The sequence below is a fragment of the Lynx rufus genome, unplaced genomic scaffold (assembly GCF_022079265.1).
Source record: "Lynx rufus isolate CCGP_SWC_20201006 ecotype Redwood Valley unplaced genomic scaffold, mLynRuf1.p SCAF_10, whole genome shotgun sequence".
In the NCBI taxonomy this organism is placed as follows: Eukaryota; Metazoa; Chordata; class Mammalia; order Carnivora; family Felidae; genus Lynx; species Lynx rufus.
Genome location: NW_025814824.1, coordinates 57,418,753 through 57,434,327, shown reverse-complemented (window position 1 = coordinate 57,434,327; position 15,575 = coordinate 57,418,753). Strand labels below are relative to the sequence as shown.

Below are 15,575 nucleotides of genomic sequence, written 5' to 3'. Positions count from 1 at the left end.
CCATAGTGGAATTGGGGGCGGGGTGGAGGAGGGCGCATGGGCTGAGTGGATAGGGGCAGCCCGGAGCCAGCCAGGCAGTTTTATTGAAATATTTTTAAATAATTTGCACGTGTTAGTCTCATGTGTCAGCAATGCTTTGTCTGGTTCAGTGATTGCCCACGGGAGAGCAAGCCCAGGGGCTAGATAGGAAATGTTCTGTCCCTTGAGTCCATGCTGAGGTTCCCCTACACGGGGAGAAGAGCCGGTCAGCCCATCTGGGGCTGGCACTGTCCAATATGTGTGCTCTGTCCTCACAGGGCATCCTGAAGGCCAAGGTTGGAGGCCAGAGACCACAGGCTCTACTGCTAAGAGCGTGCCCCAGGCAGCTGCAGGCCGGGTGTGGGAGGCTTGGCATGGTGCCCTCGGTGGCAGAGGAGACTGCCCGCCTCACAGTTCAGGTTGCGGTAGCGGGCAACAGCTGGTGTGGGGCGGGGGCACATGGACAGGAAGCCAAAGCTGAATGGGCCAAGACAGCAGCCAGGGCAGGGCAGCCCCTCATCAGACTCCCGGGGAGCTGAGGGGGGCGGCGAGGGTTCTGTCCGCTCCAGGGCTGCTGCCCGGGGCAGGCTATGCTGGGCCCGGTTCCAGGGCTCCCCAGCCCAGCCTTGTGGGGAGTTCACCACCACAGCTGGGGGGTTGTTGTTAAGGGTAGGTCCTGATCTAGGGGACCAGGGCTGGGAGGCTGAGGAACAAGTGCTGATGAAGTTGTCTGTGGCCACGGCCAGGGGCAGCTGGGGAGCTGGTCCTGGGGGTTCTGGCTCAGGGCTACTGCCCTCACACTCCATTCTTTCTTCAGCCGAGGGGCCCACAGTGGGGGGGCCAGGACCTGGCAGTGCTGTCTCCATACGTCGGGGAAGTTCAGGGGATGATGGTAGCGAGCGGCAGCGACGGGCAGGTGTCCCAGGCTGGACCAGGGTCTCTGGAGTGGTCACCAAGGGCAGTTGGGTGGAGGGCAGTGGTGATGGTGGTACAAGGGGCAGGGGGGCGACTGGCTTGCTGGGTGTGTCCAACAGCTTGATCTTGCCTCCCCTGAGGTCTTCCCGGAGTGAAAAGGGGTTGACTCGAGTCAGATTGTCCCCCCAGTTGGGGGGTGATTCCGGTGATGGGGGCAGGAAGAGGTCTGACCGGCTTCGGGAAAGCCGGGGGTCTGGCCTAGGAAGTGTGGCAGACGGACCCCCTCTTGAAACAGACCCTGTAGACAGAGAAGTGTGTGGTTACTGTTCTTAGCATTGATCATAGTTCCTTGAGGCCTCATTATTCACCAGGAGGCTGGTGGGACTAGAGCTTACAAAAGGGAGTTCCACTGGGTACTTTGGAAAGGGGGAGATGTCACCTCTAGCCCTCCTTTACCTCTTCTTTCCTCCTTCTCCTTCCTTGGTTCTAGAATTTGAAAATATCTTTTTTTGAGATGTCCTTTCACCACCACCCACCCACAGCCTTCTCAGCTAATAAATACACTTAGTCTTCCCCAGACAATTCCCTCAGTCCTAGGGAAGAGACACAAAAGGACTTATGTTGGGTCAAGGTCATGCTCACTTACTCTGATTGTGTGTCAGGGGAGCCCTGGTGAGGGGGGATGGCTCAGGCAGCTGCTCAAGGATCCATTCCAGGTGCTGGGTGATTTCGGTGAAGGGAGCACGAGTGCTGGGTTCCATCTGATGGGGAGAGAAAGGGGCAGCTTCATTCATTGCTCCAAAAGAGGGTCCCTAAGTTTTCCTCTCACCACCTGGGACAGGAAAGCCTTGCCAGCTGATGGATGTGGGTGGTAGGCAAGGAAAGGGAGTGAGGATCTTACACTGCAGCAGTGGATGGCCAGGAGCAGGAAGGGCAGTGGGCAGTCATCCCCTACCAGGGTCTGGAAAGCAGGCACATCCAGGCCGAAGTCCTGCGGGTACAGAGAAGAGGGGCCTTCCAGTCAGCCTTCCTTGGGTTCTCCTTCTGCCCCCCAGTCAGGACCTCAACCTCCAGAGAACCAGTCTAGAGCTCCTCCTTTTCAAACCTGGAGACATCATTCACCTCAGTACGGGGTAGGTAATCTGGGTCGGCAGGTACTCGTGCAATGAGCTCACAGAGGACAATCCCAAAGGCAAAGACATCAGCCTGGGGGGGAGGAGAGAATGTCAGTGGAAGACACTGACAGTTTCCATGTCAGAATTTTGTCAGAATTTGGGGGGAAGTCTTGATAGTTTCATGTGTTGGAGGGGTGCCTATGAAGGGGAAGGGAGATCTTGGGGGTCTCCTAAATATTCAGTAGGGCTGTTAAGGAAATTGGGATGGGACCTTATAAAAGTATCTCGAAGGTCTCTGGAAGGCCTTGGGTATCTGAAGGATTGATGTCTTACCTTCTCATCATACAGCTCACCCCGCAACACCTCTGGAGCCATCCAGTATGGGGAACCTACCACAGCCAATGGCTCCTTTCTTGCCCCTTCCCTGCAGGGGTAGGGGCAGAGTGGTCAGAAACAGCTCACTCAGATAACCCCCCTAAACAAAAGAGGATGAGGTCAGCCCCCTCCCCACTCCAAGGGAAATGTCTCTGGAGGCTTCATTTAGATAGGGGCCTTCTAGAAAGTTTAGGGAGCACAGGGGCATTCACCTCACCTATACACAGGAATCTTTTCAGCCAGCCCGAAGTCACCCACAACAGCCGTGAAGCCTTGGTCTTCCCGTCGGATCAGACAGTTCTGGCACACACATAGCATCCCATACACCCATCACCTTCTATTCTCTTATCTCCCAATATACACCCCAAAGCCCTGTCACTCCAGAAGAACCCCAACCCTCTCTGATCTACCAGTTCTCTAATGCACCACAATCTTGCAATTTCATCTATCACTGCAAACATAGGCTGGTACCCAGCCCCTTAGAGCTCCCCTTCACTCCAGTCCCCCGTTCTCCAATGCTTTGCTACCCCAACATCCTAATATGTCTACTATCCACATTCCAACATCCATGGGTCAGTTACAGTGTAATAGTTTCAAATCCCCTTTCATGCCTCCATCCACCTGGCCAGCCTACCTTGGATGTTAGGTCTCGGTGGAATACACCTTTGGCATGCAGGTACCGCAGGCCGCGGGCAATGTCCAGAGCCAGGTGGAGCCTGACAGGCCAGGACAGGGGTTCCGGAGAGCTGAGCAGCTGTTCAAGGGTTCCCCCATTCATATACTGGGGCATAATGGGAGCAGAAGGGGAATGAATGTCAAGGTTTCTGTCTGTACTGCAGGTCTCCTACTTATAAGCCAGGGGACACTTAGGAGGATCGCAAAGGTCAGAAGGGTGAGTCTGTGTGCTAGGATCTCCCGCTCATATTCTAGAGCTGTCCTGTCCAAGACCTGTGCAACTATTTAAATTTAAATTAAGTTTAAATAAAATTAAACATTCAGCTCTCCAGTCACACTAGTCATATTTCTACTGCTACCTACCCACATGTACCTACAGAACATTTTCATCACTACAAAAAGTTCTATTGGACAACATTGTTATAGAGCATATAGGGAATGTGACCAACTGAGGCCTTTTATTTGTGGTTAGCCCAAAGGGAAGTTCAGGAAGCCTCCCATGGGAGGAGGTCCTGCTGCCTCTCATTATTCCTCTGTAGATGCATCGGGCGCTGACTCTCTCTCCCCATGGTGATGGTGGGGGGTCCCCTCCTTCCTGGCCCATCCTCACCTCTGTAAGAGCGTGCAGCTGCCCCTGGTGCACACAGACCCCCATGAACCTGGAAGAGGATGGGGAAGATAGGAGGGTAGGCTGTAAGAACCCAGGCCCCTCTACAGTTCCCACTTTTCCCGCGGGATCTTTCCTCTTCTCCCAGCAAGCTTCTCAGCAAGCGGCTGAGGCCGCTCACCTTAGGATGTTCGGGTGTCGGAGCCGGTTCATCAGCTGCACCTCCCGTAGCGTGTTTCCCCGGTTACTGGGGAGTCTGTTCATTTTCAGCACCATGACTTGCCCTGACTGTCGGTGCCGAACCTGGGGGCGGCATGGGCCGGCGAGTCCCGTGCAGATTCGCCAGGTCGCGAGTGTCGTCCGGGTCTGGGGCCCCTAGTTCCAGCCTCCCGTCTAAGGCTCGGTCCCGCCCCTCTGCCCTCTCTGCTGATCCTACCTTGTAGACCTCAGAGAAGAAGCCGGCCCCGATCTTCTCGGCGCAGTGGAAATCGTCCACGCGCGCCAGGCTGGACACAGCGCTGCGGAGAGCCCGGTAGGAGGAGGGGCGGCCCCGGCCCGGGCCTCCACCCGTGCCCCCCGGCCCCGGGGGCCCCTCCCCCGGCGCCTCACCGGGCCCTGGCCCAGGGCCCCGCAGTGGGGGCCGTTCCCCGGCCATGGCCGGGCCCCCAGCCCCGGCCTGCCTCACATGGCAGGGTCCCCGGGGCCCGGGCAGGCCGCACTTGCCATGGGCGCGCGCCCAGCCCGATTCGGGACGCAGGGGCTCCGGCTCCCGCCCGGGAGAATGGAAGATCAGCGGAAGATCCTGGGCCCGCCCCCGCCGCGCCGGCTTGCAGGGCCCGGGTAAACGCCGCTCCGCTTCTTTCGGCGCAGGGCCTGGGCCTGGGCCTGGGCCGGGCGGTGGCAGTGGCTCTCCCGGGCGCCGGCGGGCAAGCGGGCGGACTCCCCGCAGGCGGAGGCGGGCTGGCTGGCGGGCGGGCGGCGGCTGCTCCGCTTCGCCGCTGGGGCTCAGGCTCCGCGGCCTGCCAGGGGCGGGGCTGAGCCGGGCCTCCGCTTAACTCCTTCCAGCCCGGCCCACCGGCAGCGGCCACGCCCCCTCAGGTACGCAACCCCTAACCCGTGGCAGCGACACCCTGGGCGAGAGGGTCTGGGACGTCGGGGCCAAATAAGTTCAGGCCCGAGCTAAATAACTGAAGGGAATTATGGGCTGATTGTGCGTCCGCGCAGCTCAAATACCTTTTTAGCTGCCCTGGGTGTCCTTTCTCTCCTCCCACCCTCAGTCCACTGTCTACAGAGAGCTGAGCTCAGGAAGCCGCCGGATTCTTGGGCTTCGTGGGCCAGCAGGGCAGAAAAGTAGACACTTCAGGTCTAGCCACAATCGGAGGTAGTCCAGCAACCTGCCTACCTTTCCGGCCCGCGCTCTGTTCCAGCCTGCCCATTTCCCAGGTCTCGACCCTTACACCCCTGGATTCCCTGACACTTTCTCCCTTCTCGGGCGGTTGTATCGTGAGCCTGTGGCCAGCCCGTCCCTGATGTGGCCCACACCTCCTTACTCCATCCCGCCTCCCTCGAATAAAGTTCAGAGGAAGAGAGGAGTATCCGTCCAGTGACTACCCAGCCTCAACCTCCTACTCTTTCCTCCAAATGACCCTATCTCTCTGCACAGGAGCCTCCACCTGCCCGGAAGCCCCTCCTTCCGCAAGATCCCACCCCTCGGCAAAACCCCGCCCCTCCAGGAGCCCTTTCCTTCGGAGACCCCTCACTTCCTCAGTGAGACGCCCCCTTCAGAGGGACCTTTCCCCAGTATGATACTGCCACCATCGGTGTGTATCAGAACCCCTCAGTGAGACACCCCTCCTCTGTGTGTTCCTTCCACACAATGAGACCCCACCTCTCAGAGTGACTACACCGGTCATTGTGACCCCCTCCTCTCAACGTGACTCCTCCCCTCAATGTGGCCCAGCCCTTATCAGTGTGACCCCTCTCTGGAGGTTCTGCCCTCCACCTTGTAGGAATCCGGTCTGCCCCCTCAGGCTGGAGGAGGAGCTGCAGTCTGCCTCTTTTAAGTCGGTGCTGAGCCCTGAATGCGCACGCACTGTGCACTCACCGAACCCAACGCTTCCGGTTCTCTGCTGGCTCCTCCCCCCGGGGGTCGGCGAAATAGCCAATTATCGCCAGGGATGAGTGACGACGCTCCATCCGGAGGACGCCTCCCAGGCGAGCGTTTGCGAGCAGCTGTGAGCAGCTTGCCACCTAGCGGCGGAATGGAGGGTGGCGGGAATGAAGCCTGCAGGTCTCGGGAGCGAGAGGGCTTGAAGAAGGCAGAGTTCTTTAAAAAAAATTCTCAAGTATTGCATTTCTGTTTCTGTGGTAAGATGAAAAGGAAATTAAGGCAAGCACATTCTGCGTCCGTGTGCGTGCTCGCCTTCTAACAGAGTCCTGTCCGGTGTTTATGAGAGTTGGAGCCAAGTTCTATTTAATTGTCCAGGGCTAATGAGAAGAGAAAAAACAGTCTTAGATTATAAACGTTGCCTTAGGGTGGAGAGAAGACCGGATGCTGTCCCGGTGCAGCGTACAGCGGAAGATTTCGCACAGGTTTGGAGACAGAATGGAAGAGATTCACAGCCCTTCCAGAGCCAGTGAAGATAGGCCAGTCTTGAGAACAACCTATGCCTGGGCCTTGTGCATCATGTAATTCTTCCAGAGGCAATTTGATCTCAGCGAAACAAACTCATTCATCACGTTAATGTTCATTTAACACCCACAACTATTTAATTTGTAAATGTGCTTCCTATAGTTGTATGAGATCTGTAAACACTAGGAATTTATGCATTTTGTTAAAATATTATTATAATAGATGATGTAATTGACATATATCTGACCTTTTATCCAAGTTTGAGAGTTACCGTTGTTGGCGATAGTAATTCCAAGCAGAGGAGCCAGGATCCTGTTTTAGAAAGATCACTGTGGTGGTTGTATGGAGGCAGGGAGACTGATTAGAAAGGAAGTTCTGCTAATGTTCAGTCAGGAGAGGATGAGAGACTGAACTAGGATAGGGATAATAGGGAAGAAGAGGAAACATTCAACCAGTCTGGGAAAACTTGATGATTGATTTAGTATCCGAAGTCAGTCAGGTCAGTGGAGAGAAAGCATCAGCCAGGATCATTTTTAAGTTTGTAGTTTAGATGACTGGTGATATCAACTGAGATAAAGAATCCAGGAGGAAAGGTTGGGTGGGGGAAGTTGGATGTTTGCCTCAAGTAAAGGTGTGATGATAAAGGAAACCATGAATGTGGATGCCATCATCCAAGTAGAGTGTATAGAGGGAGAAGGCTGACAAGAATCCTGGGAATCACCAACATTAAAAGGGTGTGTGGATGAAAAGAATTCCGTGAAGGAGACTATGAAGAATCAAGCTGAAAGATAGGAAGAGAATCTAGAGAGGCTGGTGCCATGGAATCCAAGGAATGGGGAATTTAGGGAAAGTGAAATAATGAACAGCATTAAGTAGTACAGAGGGGTCTGCTAAGATAAGTTTTAAGTATTCCTTAATTTAAGCTATTTAGAAGATCCTTTTGTGGTTGTTTTTCAAACTATTATGATGGAAAAATGTCAAATATGAAAAGAAAGAACAAACAATAAAAGAATGAATGTTTATTTACCTTGGGTAAGACCATTTTGTTGGAGAACCTTGTGCAAAATCACTTGTCTATGCCTCATTTGTACTGTTGCCATAAGTGATCTGACCGAGGTGAAAGTACCTGCTTTCATGTACCTACTATGCTAATGATTCTCCAATGATAATTCATGGCCAATCTTGTTTCATCTAACTCTATACCCTTGCTCTCTCCTTCCACTTAATTATTTGGTGTATATTTTTGATATAGCATTTCATCAATAAATATTTCAGTATGTTACCTTTGAAATATGAGGATTCTTCTTTAAACCAAACCACAGTACCATGTCACACCCCAAAAAGCCTGATAATTCCTTAATATCAAATATCTATTTGCTCATATTTCCCCCATTATCTTATAAATGTTTAGTTTAAGAAATTGTTTGGGGCATCTGGGTGGCTCAGTTGGTTGAGCATCCGACTTCAGCTCAGGTCATGATCTTGCAGTTCATGAGTTCAAGCCCAGGGTCAGAGCCTGACAGCTCAGAGCCTGAAACCTGCTTCAGATTCTGTGTCTCCCTCTCTCTCTCTGCCCCTCCCCTGCTCGTGCTCTATGTCTCTCTTTCTCGCTCTCAAAAATAAATAAACATTAAAAAAAAAAAAGAAATTGTTTGAACCAAAATCCAAATAAGGTCAATACATCACAGTTGATGTATCTCTTAAATCTTTTTAAATCTTTAAGTTCATCCTCTTTTATCCCTTACTGTTTTTGTCTTTTTAAAGTTCTTTCTTTCTTTCTTTCTTTCTTTCTTTCTTTCTTTCTTTCTTTCTTTCATTTTAAAGTAATCTCTGTATCCAACATGGGTCTTGAACTTACAACCTTGAGATCAAGAGTTGTGTGCTCCACTGACTAAGCCAGCCAGGAGCCCCGGTTTGTTTGTTTTAATGTTTATGTATTTATTTTGAGAGACACACACAGCATGAGCAGGGGAGGGGCAGAGAGAGAGGGAGAGAGAGAGAATCCCAAGCAGGCTCCTTGCTGTAGGTGTGGAGCCTGTGGGGCTCAATCTGGGGACCACAAGATCATGACCTGACCTGAAATCAAGAGTCAGATGCTTAACCACCTGAGCTACCCAGGTGCCCGTTTTCTAAAGAAACCATGTCATTTGTTTTGTAGCGTTTCTCAAAGTCTGAATTTTTCTGAGCTTCTTCTGGTAAATTTATCATGTTTCTCAGTCCCCTGTATTTCTGGCAAATTGGTAGTTAGAGACTTAATCAGATTTAGATTTGATTATTTTGGCAAAACTAATTCATCAGTGGGTTTAGTATTCTCTCTCTCTCTTTTTTAGTTTAGTACTCTTATCAGGAGGCATACAGTGGCCTGTTTGTGAGGTAAATTATGATGTTCATTGTCTAGACCAGGGTTTCTCACACCTGGCACTACTGACATTTGGGGACAGATAATTCCTAATTGTAGGTGGCTGTCTGTGCATTGCAGGATGTTTAGCGACATCCTTGGTCTCTACCCACTGGATGCCAGTAGCAACTCCCCCAGTTGTGATAATCAAAAATGTCTTTAGACATTGCCAGTTGTCTCCTGGGGGACAAAAAAATTATCCCTGATTGAGAAGCACTGCTCTAGTTTCATTAATAAAGGAGTTAGAAAATAATATTCTCATTCTGTTTTTCCTTCATTGTTTAGTAGGTAGAATACCTCTATAAAGAGAAACTTTTCCACAACAGCTTGTTACCCAGAGATATATTTCATGCAGGAAGGGCAAGAAAAATGGTTGTTTCTCTTTTATTTTACCAGCTTTTAATGAGTTGGTTCCCTTGCATTCTCCAAAAGTGACCAGTGAGGTTTTTTTATGGTACCATTATGAACTCATAATTTAATACATGTATGATGTGTCTTAATTGTTGGTTGTTTTTATCATTTTTATTTTTTCATTAATTTTTTTTGATGTTTATTAATTTTTGAGAGAGAGACAGAGTGCGAGCCGGGGAGGGGCAGAGAGAGAGGGAGACAGAATTGGAAGCAGGCTCCAGGCTCTGAGCTGTCAGCACAGAGCCCGATGCGCGGCTTGAACTCAGGGACCGTGAGATCATGATCTGAGCCAAAGTCGGACCCTCAACCGACTGAGCCACCAGACACCCTTTTATTAATTTTTTTAACATTTATTTATTTTTGAAAGACAGAGCGTGAGTGGGGGAGGGGCAGAGAGAGAGAGAGGGAAACATAGAATCTGAAGCGGGCTCCAGGCTCTGAGCTGTCGGCACAGAGACCAACGCGGGGCTCAAACTCACAAGCTGTGAGATCATGACCTGAGTTGAAGTCAGACGTTTAACCGACTGCGCCACCCAGGCACCCTTATTTTTATCATTTTAAAATTGTCCTATTTTGACCAGTTGGAACTTATTCAGGTTGGATCCTGAGTGGGTTTTTTTGACACAACCTTTAAGGTTTCTTGCTATTTAATATAGTAAAATGTTCCATGCTTATTTTGTGTATTCCTAAACTAGAGCTGGTATCAGCTATTTTTCCCAAAGATTCATAGTTCCTTTTAGTTGGAAATGGTATTTAGAGACTGTAATCTGGGATATAAGATTATTTGACTTTAGGAAGAGCAGTTTCATGAAGATAGTTGATTACCTATTGTTCTCAAAACAGTCCCCTCTACCATCTCTTTATTATGAAAAATTTCAAACATGCAGAAAAGTTGAAGGAATGCACAGTGAAGGCCTGTGTACCTTCATCTAGATTCAACAATTGTTAACATTTTGCTGTTTGTTCTCTTTGTGTGTTTCTCTCTAATGTGGTATGATATGATAAATGACCTGATATAACATAATAAATTTTTATTGTACCATTTGAAAATAAGTTTCTGACATCATGGCATTATTAGCATTATCCTCTAAGGTCATTTCCTCTATAACCAAAGTACCATTATCACACCTTGAATTACTTCATTTGGTTTCTTGATTCTCATATGTTATTGGCTCTTTCTTCTAGGTCTCTTTTGCTGATCTACTACATCTTCCTGACCTCTAAACAGTGGCGTACCAGGGCTCCATCACTGGACCTCTTCTGTTCTCTCTACACACATGCACAGCTGGTCATTTCTCTTGCTTGAGACCCTCAGTATAATGTTGAGTGACTTAATGACAGTAGATCTTTAAAAGAATGCTTTTAATTTGTCACTGTTTTTTTTTATAAAGTCTATTTATTCATTTTTGAGAAAGAGAGAGTGCAGGAAAAGGGCAGAGATAGAGGGAGACAGAGAATCCCAAGTAGGCTCCTTGCTATTGGGGCAGAACCGGATGTGGGGCTCAAACTCACAAACTGTGAAATCATGACCTGAGCCAAAATCAAGAGTCGGACACTTAACTGACTGAGCCACCCAGGTGCCCCTTAATTTTTCACTATTAGGTTTCATGTTTACTGTGGGATTTTTTTGTAGCTACCTATTCTAGTTAGTTCTTATCACATTAAGTGGCATGTAACTAATCACATCAAAACCCAGTGGCATAGGGGCACCTGGGTGGCTCGGTCAGTTAAGTGTCCAACTTCGGCTCAGGTCATGATCTCACGGTTCATGAGTTTGAGCCCTGCATTGGGCTCTGTGCTGACAGCTTGGAGCCTGGAGCCTGCTTCAGATTCTGTGTCTCCTTCTTCCTCTACCCCTTGCCTGCTCACCCTCTCTTTCTCTCTCTCAAAAATAAATAAACATTTAAAAAAACCCAGTGGCATAAAACAAGTACTTATTCTCATAAATCTATTGATTTGAGTCAGCATTCTAAACTAGAATTGGCTACAGTGTTTGGCTATATGCCATCTGTCTCTTGTTCTTCCTGGGACCCACTGATAGCCTCAGAATGTTCTTCTCATTGTGCTAGAAGAAGGGTAAGAAGACAAGTACGGTTTTGCAACTGCTTTTCATGCCTTAGGGTCATGTCATGTCTGTCAACATTCCAGTGACGAAAGCAAGTCATATGGCCAAGCCCAAAGTATACTGTCTATAGCAGGGATGGGAGGAAGGGAGAAAAAAGATTTCTAAACAATGATACATTACTTTAATTAATTTTCTAAAATTAAACCAACTTTGCATTTATAGAATAAACTTAACTTGCTCTTGACGTTTTTCTTTTTCTTCTCCTTCTCCTTCCCCTCCTCCCCTCCCCCACTCCTCCTTCTTCTACCTTATTAGATTTGGGTTGCTTTTTAGGGTATTTTACAGTTTTATTTTTTATCAGTTTTGTATTGAAATATAATTCAAAGGCCATATAATTCACCCATTTAAAGTGTAAAATTCAGTAGTTTTTGTTATATGCACAATTTTGCAACGATCATCACAATTAATTCTAGAATATTTTCATCATTCCAAGAAGAAACCTCATGTCCATTGGCAGTCACTCCCTATATCCTGCCCCACAGTCCTAGGCAACGGTTAGTTAACTTTCTCATTGTATAGATTTACCTCTTCTGGACATTTAATATATGGAATCATGTAATATATGGTCTCTTGGTATCTTGTTTTTTTCACTCAGCATAACGTTTTCAAGGTTCATCCATGTGATAGCATGTATCCGTACTTCATTTTTTTTTTTTTACTGCTGAATAATATTCCATTGTGTGAATGTACTGTGTTTGTTCATTGGCTGATTGCCATTTGGGTTGTTTCCACTTTTTAGCTATTATGAATGATGGTCCTATGAATATTCACGTACAGGTTTTGTGTGGACATACGTTTTCATTGCCTCATGTTCCTCATGTGTTTTGTTCCTCTATTCCCCCTTTACTACCTGTTTGGTTTAAGCTAATATCTTTTAGCATACTATTCTGGTTTTCCTATTTGCTTTTTTTAAACTTACATATTTTAGTTACTTTCTTGGTGGTTGCTCTGTGGATTATAATCTAGTCAAATTGTTGAAAGGTAAACACACAATTAATTACCTAAACCTTATATAGTTGATTTGCTTTGGGTAATTGCTGAAGAACACATAATCTGCTATAATGCTGGAGGTGGAAGTCCCCTAGCATGTTGTCTAACTAGTAGTGCTGGCTAGTAAGAAAGCTATTGATTGTGCAATTTATTTTTCATGTCATAAGCCATCTTATACTCCCCTTATTCTCATTGTTTTTCAGTGGCTTCTTAGGGGTTTACAGTCAAGCAGATATCTTTTTCTTCTTTTCCAACACTTATGGTTCTTATTACTTGTTTTGGTTTCATGCACTGTCTAGACTGTCTAGAATAATGTTGAATAATAAGGGTGAAAGCGATCAGTTTTGTCTTGGTTCTGACTTCTGTAAGATTGCCTAAAGTGAAGGACTGTCAACTCTACACGCTGGCATCCAGCTTATGCCAATGGCAAATGTAGCTAATCCTTAGTATTTTTTTTTGCTAAGCCACAGCCCTTTTTCAGAAACCTCACAATAATATTCCCATAAGTGACTAGTTAATTGGAACTGGTATGATGAATGAGATCTGTTTGCCAGTTCTGGCCCTGGATTTTCTCTTGGATGTAGTTTGATATTGGCTGTTCATTTCAAATATTCTTTATCATGTTTCTATTTCTGGTTTACTAAAAACCTTTTTAAAAATCACAAATGGGAGCATGCCTGGGTGGCTCAATTAAGCGTCTGACTTTGGCTCAGGTCATGATCTCTTGGTCTGTGAGTTCGATCCCCACATCAGGCTCTGTGCTGACAGCTAAGAGCCTGGAACCTGCTTTGGATTCTGTGTTTCCCTCTCTCTCTCTACCCCTCCTCCACTCATGCTTTGTCTCTCTCTTAAATAAATAAACATTAAAAGAAAACGCTTCCAACTCTTGTTTTTGGTTCAGGTAATGATCTCAGGGTTTGTAGTTTGAGCTCCTCATCAGGTTCCACGCTACTGGTGCAGAGCCTACTTTGGGTTCTCTCTCTCTCTCTGCCCCTACTCCCTCTGGCACACATGCTTTCTCTCTCAAAATAAACAAACAAACTTAAAAAGTTCACAAATGGTGGGGGCCTGGGTGGCTTAGTCGGTTGAGTGTTGGACTCTTGATCTCAGCTCAGGTCTTGATCTCAGGGCTGTGAGTTTAAACCCCAGGTTGGGCTTCACACTGGAAGTGAAGCCTCCTAAAAAAAAAAAAAAAAAAAAAAAAAAAAAAAAAAAAGGATCTTAAAACAATTTTTTAAATGTTTATTTACTTTTGAGAGACAGAGAGAGACACAGAGTGCAAGTGGGGGAGGGGCAGAAAGAGAGAGAGAGAGAGAGAAGGAGACACAGAATCTGAAGCAGGCTCAGGCTCTGAGCTGTCAGCACAGAGCCTGACAAGGGGCTCATGCTCACGGACTGCAAGTTCGTGACCTGAGCTGAAGTGGGACGCTTCAGTGACTGAGCAACCCAGGTGCCCCAAAAATATCTTTAAAAAAAAAATCACAAATGGATATTTAATTTTTTAAATGATTTCCCCATGTCTGTTAGAGTGATGAAATGGCTATTTCCTTTGGTGTATTCATGTTAATTACATTGATAGATTTTCTAGTTCAATCATTGCTGTAATCCTAGAAACATGACGTATATTATTCTTTTACAATATTGCTAGGGGTGCCTGGGTGGCTCAGTCAGTTAAGCGTCTGACTTCAGCTCAGATCAGGATCTCATGGTTTGTGAGTTTGAGCCCCACTTCAGGCTCTGTGCTGACAGCTCAGAGCCTGGATCCTTTGGATTCTGTGTCTCCCTCTCTCTCTGCCCCTCCCCGCTCATGCTCACTCTCTCTCTCAAAAGTAAATAAACTTAAAAAAAATTTACAATATTGCTAGATTTTTTTTTTTATTATGTGCCAGACACCAGTGCTTCATGCTAGAGTTACAACTGTGAACAATATCGACAGATAAAGTATCTGCCCGTATTGAACTCTCAATTCAGGTATGATAACGAACATTTGCCAGCTCTCCCTGACGCTGTGCTTTTGGCAGAAACCACTCAAGATATGCTGTCTTGCAGAGCCTTGAGAGGTCCCAGAAAGAGGGCTGTGATCATTTAGTGGTATTTGCCACTGGATTGGAGGAGAGAAGACAGTGATGGCAAGCATCCTGCTATTTGCTATCCCTGGTTTGATGTTTTATTTAGGATTTTTCATCTGTATAACTTGTGTGAGGTTGTTAGGTCTTAGTAACTAATTTTGTAAATTGAGTGTAATGTAGGTCTTTTGGTAGGGGGCATCTATTCAACTGCTTTTTCAGTTTCTTCTGTGGCTATTGTCTTCTTCAGGTGTTCTGTGTCATTTTGGGTTGATATTCATTTATATTTTCCCAGACAATATTAATTGCATGGAGATTTTTTTGGTTTAGTTATATGAAGTTTCACTTAGTATTCTGTTTTTTTCTTTTTTAATGTTTATTTATTTTTGAGAGAGAGTACGAGCCTGGGAGGGACAGAAGAAGCGGGAGACAGAAAATCCGACCAGGCTCTGCACTGTGTGGGTTCAGCTTTTGGCTTTGTCCAACAAAGCTGAGGATGGAAGAAAGGATTACTCAAGACTCCATAAGAGAGGTGAGAGGGAGGCTAAGGGAAGTGTCCCTGAGCTGCTCTCAACCTCCCGTATTTATTGAGCATACATTTAGGGTAACTTGTGCAATATGTCAGTGGACTACATGTGAGTAACAACGTATAGAAAACGTGCAGAAACTCACATGTGGAACTTGAGAAACTCAACAGAAGACTATGGGGGAAGGGAAGGGGCAAAAATAGTTACAAACAGAGAGGGAGGGAGGCAAAATAAAAGACTCTTAAATACAGAGAACAAACTGAGGGTTGATGGGGCTGGAGAGGGAGAGAGGAAAATGGGTGATGGGCATTGAGGAGGGCACTTGTTGGATAAGCAGTGGGTGTTGTAGGTAAGCAATGAATCACGGGAATCTACCCCCAAAACCAAGAGCACACTGTATACACTATATGTTAGCCAACTTGACAATAAATTTTATATATATTCTATATAAAAAGAAATGTGCAGAAAAACAAGTTAAGACAGGATCAAATATTCCATGTGATAACATGGTCTAAGGAATTTATGAGCATAGGCAGGACCTAATCCCTAGATACACATTAACTAGATAAGCTAAGCATGGTCTGCTGTTTTCAGCAAGGCCAGAAAGCAGTGTTCTGCTTTGCAATGTATTCCCTATAATCTTCTAACCCAGGATATAGCTATTTGATTTCCCACAGTGCACTGTAGAGCCTGGTTCGAACTCAGGAACCGTGAGATCATG

The 15,575-nt window shown here is 46.9% G+C and overlaps 1 protein-coding gene across 1 annotated transcript; it reads right to left on the bottom strand.

Annotated features, from left to right (window-relative positions):
• Positions 1-42: 42 nt before the first annotated feature.
• On the bottom strand, positions 43-5,352 carry TESK1 (testis associated actin remodelling kinase 1). Its single transcript, XM_047065989.1, has 10 exons — positions 4,142-5,352; positions 3,887-4,008; positions 3,709-3,757; positions 3,058-3,204; positions 2,641-2,723; positions 2,382-2,472; positions 2,056-2,139; positions 1,835-1,924; positions 1,580-1,694; positions 43-1,231 (listed from the first exon to the last, which is right to left on the bottom strand). The coding sequence occupies exons 1-10, from the start codon at positions 4,358-4,360 to the stop codon at positions 345-347; spliced, it is 1,887 nt and encodes a 628-aa protein (XP_046921945.1). The 5' UTR covers positions 4,361-5,352; the 3' UTR covers positions 43-344.
• Positions 5,353-15,575: the final 10,223 nt, after the last annotated feature.

Excerpts from the sequence above, each read along its gene's own strand:
- TESK1 (XM_047065989.1), bottom strand. The coding sequence starts at position 4,360 with ATGGCCGGGGAACGGCCCCCACTGCGGGGCCCTGGGCCAGGGCCCGGT. Across the intron at positions 3,758-3,886 it reads CGACACCCGAACATCCTAAG|GTTCATGGGGGTCTGTGTGC; the intron begins GTGAGCGGCCTC and ends ATCCTCTTCCAG. Across the intron at positions 3,205-3,708 it reads AGCTGCACGCTCTTACAGAG|TATATGAATGGGGGAACCCT; the intron begins GTGAGGATGGGC and ends ATTATGCCCCAG.